This window comes from Nannospalax galili, unplaced genomic scaffold (genome assembly GCF_000622305.1).
Source record: "Nannospalax galili isolate Female #2095 unplaced genomic scaffold, S.galili_v1.0 scaffold891, whole genome shotgun sequence".
NCBI classification, from domain to species: Eukaryota; Metazoa; Chordata; class Mammalia; order Rodentia; family Spalacidae; genus Nannospalax; species Nannospalax galili.
The window spans coordinates 20,431-30,882 of record NW_008330576.1 but is presented as its reverse complement, the minus strand read 5'-3'; the positions used below and the strand labels follow the sequence as shown (position 1 = coordinate 30,882).

Below are 10,452 nucleotides of genomic sequence, written 5' to 3'. Positions count from 1 at the left end.
ATGCAACCAGACATAACTACAGGAACCAGGATAATGGAAATGAAACAGGGAAGTAAAGGAAAAGAAAGAACCTGAAAGAGAAGAACAGTAGGAAACAGGCCTTAATAAGGGAGATATGGATTCAAAGTGGGTTTGTTTAAGGGAGTTGGGGAGGGTATACAAGGAACCTAGGGGATAAAGGGAAAGGAGCTCAAGAGAGGTAGGACCATAGGAGAAGGGTATTAGTAAGGGAGAAAGGGGGGAAATGGGGGCACCTTAAGTGGGAAAACCATGATGGAAGGGTGAGACAATGCGAGAGATAAACAATGCCTAGCTAGTTTTGAAAACCAGAGGGAACCATATTACTCCTACAACCTACTGACAAATTATACATAGCAGATCAAGAAATATATGTCTAGGTAGGGTTTATCTGAGAACAACTGGTCTTTGCCCAAGATTTATCTACATGGCACACAGTAATTAAAAGTACCAGACTGGTGGAACTAACCTTCTTGGATGTTTAACAGACATACTTTGAGGCCTATAATAATTTGGTCAGAGGGACATAAAGGACACTTTTTGCTCCTTGCCCTCCTAGGTCGACTAGTTCCAGGGGACTATGAACATCTCTTAAAATGTCCTGTAATTGTGGTAGGTCACCTGTCCTCTTGATCAAGGAGGCCGAGGAGACCCCACCAGATGGACCTGAACCAGTGTCCAGTCTATAAAGAGGAGGGTCAACACAGAGGAATCATTTCCCCCATGCTTCCAAGCGAAGCCAGCCATGAGCGAGCAGGACCTTTGACTTATCTTCACATAGGCAAACAGATCCTTAAATGATCTTAAGAGTGAAAATAAATTGGCTTATCTGGGCCAACTGTATGGCCTTAAACACCCAAAAGGAAAGCATAACCAAAGATTAAAGGAGCCAATATAATCTTTAAGAGTCCATATGTATAGCTAAATGCTACATAACAAGCAACAATGCCAGAAAAGCGATACCTTCTTTTGAGTTGATCGCCAGGGTGGCCAAAGGGATTCCCAGATAGTAACCAGCATAGAACTGGGAAATTGAATAGCAGACCCAAATCTTATCCAAAGGAATATTGACAACTGATTACTGCTAGATGAGGAACAGCTGACCCTCCTAAAACAAAGACCTCTAGATAGGCTTACTAGATTCACCAGAAGGGCAAGTAGTGGGAAATGGCTGGAGGTGCTGACAACATAGCAGACGGTAGCAGGGATATCAAAGTATAAGGGCTCTAGTGGGGGGAGGGAGGCTATGGTAGGGTGCTATCTGGGAAGTGGGTGTATAAATAAATTTTAAAAAATTCTCAAAGCATAAAAATTTGCTCCTTAATAATTAGTAGATGTGAAAAACATTACCATTGAAATCTACCTGATGACTTTATATCCATGCTCAGATGCCAAGGAGCTCAGAAAGTAACTGACTGTGACTAGTAATAATAAGATATATAGAGATTAGAAACGTATGTGCATCTTAGTGTCAGTTGAATTAAAAATGAATTTTTCTCTAAAAAAGAAAATTTGGAACATTGTCTGGGGTGTGTGTGTGTATGTGTGTACAGTATATGTGTATGCATGAATGTCAAGGCCAAGAAATCAATGTGAGGTATCTTTCTAAATCACTTTCTACTTTAAAAACAAATTTTTTTTTTTTATAGAGTCTCCCAATGAACTTATGCATTTGCTAGGCTGGCTGGCCAGTTAGCTCCAGGGACCCAGCTGTCTCCACTCCCCCTCCCCCCACCCCAGTGCTGGGATTACAGACAGGTGCCACCATACCTGGTTTTATGTGAGTTCTGGGAATCTGAACTGAGGTCCTCATGCATGCATAGCAAGCACTTTAAGGACCGAGCCATCTTCCCAGCCAAGGTGGACCTTTTATTCATAAAAAGAAAATTTAAAACTCTGTGTGTGTGTCTAATGTCAGAGAACAAGTTTGTGTCACCTTTATGTAGGTTTCAGGTCATCAGGCTTAAACTGTTGGGCAACTTGTGCATTTACCTAAGCCATTTCACTGGCCCCTAGTTGGACTTTTATTTATTTATTTATTTTTTGTCTTTTTTGAGATGGGGGTTTCCCTATAGCTCCAGCTGTCCTGGAACTCACTAGGTAGACCAGGCTAGCCTCAGACTTAGAGAGATCCCCCTACCTCTGCCTCCCAAGTGCTGAGATTAAAGGCATGCTTCATGCCCAGCTTGTTTGTTTTTTAATCACTAAAGTTCTCTGGCTCCTGTATACATATATGTGTGTGTGTGTGTGTGTGTGTGTGTGTGTGTGTGTGTGTCCACATTCCAGAATAGATCTGGTCTGTCTTACCTACCTATCTTACTACTTCCAACAATGTTGCAAACACAAAGGACTTTGAAGAGTTGTTGAATAAGCTACCTTATAGCAAACAACTCTAAGAACTTCTGCTCTTCTAGTTTACCTTTACTTAAATGCTAAAATTTATTCAAATCTTAGTGTCAAGATGGAACTATTTACATTTTATGTAAATTCTATGAATATATATCAGAATCAACAAAACAGTGGAACAAGTTTAACTTCTAATTTATTAGAACCCAGTAAGTGATGATTTTTTTCAAAGCAGAATTCCCATCAAATTAATAATTCAGGGCAAAATACATTTTAAAAAAAACTAAATCTTAAGGCAGAAGTAAAACATTATAAAAATAAAAAATAGCATGTCTAATACAGACTGTGGAATATCAGAATTTTAAGAGATTCACATAGTATTTTATAACACTAAAATGTTAATACAGTCAGAAATATCAATTGGTTCAAAATTGAGAAATGTCTAGGCTGCTAACTGAAGTTTTTGCTGTGTAGAATTACTACCATATAACCAAGTGACTATTTTTTTATGACAAAGGAACTAAGGCAGGTAATTTTATGGTCTTCATTTGTAAAGATTTCTAAAATATCAAATATGAAACTTTGCTAGGAGTATTTGTAGATTTATTTCCCCATGCTAATGTCCATGGGTGTGTATAACTTCCCTTTAACTCCATTTTAAAATGTCTGTGGATCATCATACTTTACTGTAGGCCAGACAACAAAAGAATGAAGTGCAAGGGCAAATGCTAGTTCATGTGTATGCAGGCTGAGAACCCAACCTAGGTCTTCTAGGTGTGCAGGTGCAGGTACACATTTGCGCACATACATGTGGAGGTCAGAGGTCAACCTTAATGGTTGTTTCTCAGGAGCCATGCACCTTGTTTTTTAAGACAGTGTCTCCTCACTGGGCCCTAGGGCTTGCTGACTGGGCTAGGCTGACTGGTGACAAACCCCAGTGATCCACCTGTCTCTGCTTCCACAACAATGGGATTACAGGTATGAGACACCATACTCAACTTTTGTTTATAATCTGATATTGTAGAAAAGCAAATTTTAATAAGTTATTGCATCTTTTACTGGTCAGTAAGTAAAATGAACTGAAGTATAAGAACTTTTATATCTCAACAAATACATCATATATTTCTTCTGTAAGTGTGAATTTTGATTAGAATCCTAGTGTGGGGACTTTTCATGCTTGTTTACTTGTTCTTTATTTTTTGGTATTGGGAATCAAACCCAGGTCTCACATATCTGAGGCAAGGACTATCCCTGAGCTACCTTCCCTCCCCTCTATTTCATGTTTATGTGCAATTAACAGTAGTCCTTCTGAAAAACAAAACAACCTTAAATTTCCCCTTATGATCAAAACCTTTCATTTTTAGGGAGCAAGAAAATACTTAAAAGTGCTTGAAATCCAAAAACAAGGATTAGCTCGCTTACACATTCAAAAAATGAACAATGTCAAAAAAAGATAAAAGGCATTGAAAATAATTCTGTAAGTCTAGCAATATGAGTTTGGTGGGTTCTTAATATTAATTACGAAGATTCATTTCATTACAAAGTTTTAGGTTATCTTACTAAAACAGCTGGAGACATCACTATACTTCTATTTGTGCATTAATAAAAACCTGTTAAAATTCCTTATTTAGTAGTTCTGGAAAAGTCTAATCAAATAAAATCATTAAAACTACCAGAAAAGCTTTGAAATACTGACTGTAGATTCAGGATCTGACCTTTAACTGAAGACCAACTGCAACTCTGAAAATAAAAAGAATTTTAGCCAGTGCTGACTATAGTGAAACAGTACTGGTATTGCTTGAAAAAAAAAAAAAGACATTGTCAGTCATGCATTCCACAACTTCAAGAACTAAGTAAGGAATAACATAAATATTGTTATGTCTTTGAAGATGATCTCTACTTTCATCAGGCCTCAGCTGAAAGTTAATCTGCCCAAACACATCAGCATTTGTGTAAAATACAAGGAGTAGGGAGGTGGTTCTGTCCACACGTCGCCTAGTGTTTAGCATCCAGTTCCCCCTTTTTGTGTAACAACCTAGCATAACTCCTTGAAGAGCATTGAATGAGGGGTAGAGAGAAGAGAACACCTATTGGGGTAACAGGGATATATTAGTGCCTAAAAATGTTCAGCTGAATAACCGCTCTCACTGTGGCTACACTATGTGCAACATATAACCTGTACAACCATTTTCTCCTGCTTGTCTATTTGTGAAAAAAAAAACTAGGCTTAATAAAATGTGAAATTTACATTAGTTTGCTTTAAATGCAAAGATTAACTGTTTTTGGCTCAGCTGTGTCATAACCAAAAAAGTATCTGCTTTGATAATACAGTATGAAAAAGTTCACATATGTACATGGGTACATCCTCCATTAAAATTTTTCCTTAAATCTCAATGTATCTTTACAACTGATACAACTGAGCTTTACAACAAAAGTCAAATTGACAAAGTAGAAATGATTCCATTGTACAGCAATTTAGGGTTTCTGTTTTTCCTTTAGGATTTAAAGGACATCATTGAAACGTTGCTTTCCATACTCTGCAGGGTCCATTTGAAGCTCTCGTTCTTCATCATCTGTAAGTAAAATAATTCCGCATCAATAAAAGTTTTTTAAAATTACTGCAGAAACCTAACTTCAAAACGTCTCAATTTTTTTAAGCCTTAAATTTTTTTCCCTCTTATTTCTTACCTACTACAAACAGTGCTCTACTATTTAGCTGCTTGGCTAAAGAGTGGAAAGTCTGTACCTATTTCACAAGACTACTTCATTTTAGCAAATACTCTCAGTTGGATGTGGTGGCTCATACCTCTAACCCCACCACTAGGGAATCGGAGACAGAAGGATCAGTTCAACACCAACCTGGACTACACAGTGAGCTTGAGGTCAACCTGGGTTACATAAGACCCTTTCTCAACAAAACAAAACAACAACAAACCTCAAAAGCCTAAAAACAAAACAAAAATCAAATCTCTGATGGTAGATAGATAGGTAAGTAGAAGATAGACAAATGTAGCAATACATAGTGTTAGCAAAACTTTAGGAACCCATAGCATTGAAGAGATAATCCTTTTCTATACATATTTTATTACTATGCTGCTGAAGGTTTTAGCCTTACAATTTAAAGTTTTGGTAGATACTCTTGTGTGTGTGTGTTTTGTTTTTGTTTTGTCTTTTTTGAGACAGGGTCTCCCTGTAGCCCCAGCTGACCTGGTACTCACTATGGGCTGGCCTTGAACTCACAGATATCTGCCTGTCTCTGCCTCCCAAGTGCTGGGATCAAAGCTGTGTACCACCACACCTGGCCTCTGTGTTGTTTTTTTTTTTAATTTCTTAAAATTTTATTTTATGTGAATGTGTGTATTGCCTACATGTGGGTAAGTGCGCCCATGCTGTGCAATGTCGGGCAGAGGTCAGAGGAGGGCGTCAACTTTTGTTTTTTTAAGCTAATGTATTTGTTTTTAAGGTTTTTTTTTTTTTGTTTGTTTTTTTGTGTGTGTGTGTGTGTTTTGTTTTTGTTTTGTCTTTTTTGAGACAGGGTCTCCCTGTAGCCCCAGCTGACCTGGTACTCACTATGGGCTGGCCTTGAACTCACAGATATCTGCCTGTCTCTGCCTCCCAAGTGCTGGGATCAAAGCTGTGTACCACCACACCTGGCCTCTGTGTTGTTTTTTTTTTTAATTTCTTAAAATTTTATTTTATGTGAATGTGTGTATTGCCTACATGTGGGTAAGTGCGCCCATGCTGTGCAATGTCGGGCAGAGGTCAGAGGAGGGCGTCAGATCCCCTGGGACTGGAATTACAGACAGGTGTTAGCTGCCATGTGGGATTCAAACCCAGGTCCTCTGCAAGAACAAGACGAGTGTTCTTAACCACTGAGCCATCTCTCCAGCCCCCTCTGTGTATATTCCTATGTCTTTAAAAACCAGTATCTTAGCTGGCCATGGGGATTCACACAGGACTAAGTCAAGGAAGCACTAGGGAGGTGGAGGCAGAAAGATTAAGAGTTCAAGAGCACAGACTGCTTTTTAGAGGACCTGGGTTCAGTTCCCAGGACCTACATGGCAACTAACTCCAGTTCCAGGGGATCCAACGCCCTCTTCTGGCCTGTGTAGGCATTGCATGCATGCATGCATGCATGTAGTGCACTGACATATATGCAGGCAAAACCACTCATACACATACTAATTGATTTACAAATTTTTAAAAAATAGTATTTTCATTTTATGTGTATGCGTGTATTGCCTGCATGTAGGTAAGTGCACCCGTGTCATGCGATGCCTGAGGAGGACAGAAGAGGCTGTCGAATCCCCTGGGTCTGGAGTTACAGTTGTTAGCTGCCATGTAGGTGCTGGGATCCAAACCCAGGTCTTCTGTAAGAACAGTCTGTGTTCTTAACTGCCGAGCCATCTCTCCAGCCCCTACAAATTCTAAAAACTTTTGTATTTTATGTGTATGAGTGTTATGCCTGAGTATGTGTTACTGCACCTATATTATGAAATGCCCGTGGAGGTCAAAGAGGGGCTGGAGTTACGGACAGTTGTTAGCCACCATGTGGGTGCTGGAATTCAAACCAGGGTCTTCTGCAAGAAAAGCCAGTACTCTTAACCACTAAGCCATCTCTCCAGCCCTAATTAATTATTTTTTCAGCCCTAATTAATTTTTAAAATGAGTTCAGGGCTATCCTTAGTTCCACAGCCAGTTCCCGTAGTCTAAGCTACTTGAGATCCTATCTCAAAAACTAACCACCATCTCTTCTAATGATAAACTAAATTAGTAATGAAAATATTAGAAAATAAGACATGAAAATAAAAGTCACTCCTAATCCCAGTATTTAACATTTCAGTGAAATTCTTTGCTTCTGTGCAAATAGCTTACCCTTGACTTCCTAAATGGATTAAAACTTAACCTTTTCCTTACCAAAAAGGAATTGCACAAAATTATAGGACCCTCAAAGCCTTTTGAGTAGCTCATTAAATGACTCTGGTTACAGCCTCCTTGTCTGTCAGCTACCATTTTTATATTGCCAGTGTATCTCTTACTAACAATCCTTTTTCTAGTTTTTGCTGCAAACTACAGAATTTGAAATATAAATGCTCAAAATAATTAAAATTATGTTAGAATAAGAACGAAAAGCATTTTAAGCTGGGCATGATGGCCCATGCCTTTAATCCCAGCATTCGGGAGGCAGAGGCAGGCGGATATCTATGAGTTCAAGGCCAGCCTGGTCTCCATTGTGAATCCAGGCCAGCTGTGGCTACAGGAAGACCCTGTCTCAAAAAGACCAAAAAAAGAAAAAAGAAAGAAAAAAAAAAGCATTTTAATAAGAGGCTGAGACATTGGCTCCCTGTGCAGTATATGCATTGTTTTTGTTACTGTTTGTTTGAAACAATTTCATTATACAGCCAAGGCTAACTAAACCCATAATCCTCCTATTTCAACCTCTCACTTGCTATTTTGGTCTTACAAAACTGCCAAACCAGGAGCTGGAGAGATGGCTCAGCAGTTAGGAGCACTGGCTTCTCTTCTTGAGGACCAGGGTTCCATTCCCAGCACCCACATGGTGGCTAACACCATCTGTAACCCAGGAGCTCTGACGCCCTCTCTGGCTTCCACAGGTTTGCACGCATGGATATACTTACATACATGCAGGCAAAACACTCATACACAATACAAATAGTGTGAAACAAACCAACTTTCTTTTCCCTTTCAACAACTTTACTGTTAAAATCATAGAAATTCCAGTGCACGCATTTGATCCTAGCACTCTAGCAGCAGAAGCAGGGCTACAGTGAGACTCTGTCTAAAAGAAAAATAAGTATGTATGTATGTATGTATGTATGTATGTATGTATATAAATTCTTTTTGTACTATAAAGTGACCACTTATTTATTTATTTATTTATTTATTTATTTATTTATGTCTTTCTGAGACAGGGTCTCCCTGTAGCCCCAGCTGGCCTGGAACACACTATGTAGACCAGCCTAGCCTTGAACTCACAGAGATCCACCTGCCTCAGCATCCAAGTGCTGGGATGAAAGGCTTGCACCACCACACACACCGATCACATCATTTTTTTTTTTTCCTTCATGCTGGGTATTGAACCCAGAGTCTCCTACATGCTAGGCAAGCACTCTACCACTAAGCTGTATCTCCAGCCCATTTGTATATTTGTTTGCTTTTCATTTTTGTGTTGCTAGGGATGAAATCCATAAACCCCTCCTTAAACATGATAGGCAGGCACTCTATTACTATATCCCCAGTCCTCTTTTACTGTTTTTTGTTTTTTTGAGACAGGGTCTCACTATATAGCTGTGGTTGGCCTGAAACTCTCTATGTAGATGAGGTTGGCCTTGAACTCATGGAAATCCACCTGCCTCTGCGACCCGAGTGCTGAGATTAAAGGCATGCACCATCAGGCCGAGCCCTCTTTTTGCTTTTCATCTTGAGATAGTAGCTCACTAAATTTGATTCAGCTGACCTTGAACTTGCAATCCCCTGTCCACATCCACAACCTCCAAAACAGCTGGGATTAAAGGCCTGTGCCAACAGGCCTAGCTTGATATCACATATCTTTAACAGTATAACTTGCCTCGTCTATTATGTAAAGCCTGAAGTTATATCTATATTCACATTATAGTTTTGTAAACATGGCAATTTTAAATTTATTTATTCTTATTTTGTGTATGAATGTTTTGTCTGTATATATGTAAGTGCATCCATGTCATGTGCCTAGGGAGGCAAGAAGAGGCTGTTGGATTCCCTGGAACTGGAGTTATGGACAGTTGTTAACCACCATGTGGGTGGTGGGAACCAAACCTGGATCCTCTTGCAAGAGACCTCTTAACTGCTAAGCCATCTCTCCAGCCCATACAACCAGTTTCTTATTAAAATACTCTGTACTTGATTAAAAAAAAAATCTTGGTTTCAAAAAGGGAAAATAATCACAAGCATTTTTCCAGATTGTTCTCCTTAGAATGTGAATTATAAAGCAGTATCAATTTATGCCTATAAACACATTTTTCAAGACATTAGTAATTAAAACAATCACTAGGAAAAACTACAAAGAATAAAAGCTATTGAAGAAAATTTTTAACTTTTCTGGATTTTTACATGAATAAATACAGAGAAAATGAGATAAAAGCAAAGGTCTGGGAATAGAAAACAATGAAATTTGCTCCTGGCTTGGACACTTAAACACAGCATAGTTCTTAAACTTCATTGGACCTATAATTTACCTTCTCAGTACAACAGGGACAGCAACTGTTTTTCCTACTTCAAAATAATGTATGCAAAAGCAGTTATTTACAAAGTCTTCTCTAAATATAAGGAGGGTTTCACAAAATTGGGCTTTTTAGTGTGCACATCTGCGCGTGCATGTCTAAGGATTGAACTCAGGAGGTGCGCATGCTAAGCAAGCACTCTTCCAATGAACTACACATCTCCAGCCCCGCTATAACAGAACTTTAGTATGATGATTATACACAGTTTTCATGAGCTCCATAGGACTTTTGGAATACTGCAGTGAGCTATCATTTATAGTAACTAGAATCTGTGTTTCATGTAGTCACTCTACCCAGAATTCAAGTTTTTATCAACAATTTATAAAGTATTACAAAATTACCTTAAAAATGACATAGGATAACTGATATACTAAAGATAATTATATAGACTATAATTTTAGTTCATGTAGCAAAATCTGTAACTGCTAAGCATGATAAAATGCCAAAGGAAAAATAAAAACATTTGTTAAGTAATTCATACATTCCCTTTGAATTTAAGAAAGGACTAGCGCCCAAAGAATACTCTGTAAGAACTTAGGACAGTAAGCCGGTAAGACGCCATGAAATCATAAACTAACCCATAGGTCAAAGTAAAATTATTCTTTAAAGGAGGCAGCCCAGAGGGAAAAAAATTCTGGATTTGCTTTTACTTAAAAAAAATTACTAGCCGGGTGCGGTGGCGCACGCCTTTAATCCCAAGGCTTGGGAGACAGAGGCAGGTGTATCTTTGAGTTTGAGGCCACGCCTCATCTATACATCGAGTTCCAGGACAGCTGGGGCTACAGGGAGACCCTGTCTCAAAAAGACC

General features: G+C 38.8%; 1 protein-coding gene across 1 annotated transcript in view; it reads right to left on the bottom strand.

Moving 5' to 3' along the window:
• Window positions 1-2,543: 2,543 nt before the first annotated feature.
• Window positions 2,544-10,452, bottom strand: part of Casc4 (cancer susceptibility 4) — a gene marked incomplete at its 5' end in the record, with an annotated part of 10,124 nt that continues 2,215 nt past the window's right edge. Inside the window, 1 exon segment of the mRNA XM_008849127.2 lies at window positions 2,544-4,937. Within this exon segment, the coding sequence (XP_008847349.1) occupies window positions 4,867-4,937 (71 nt within the window).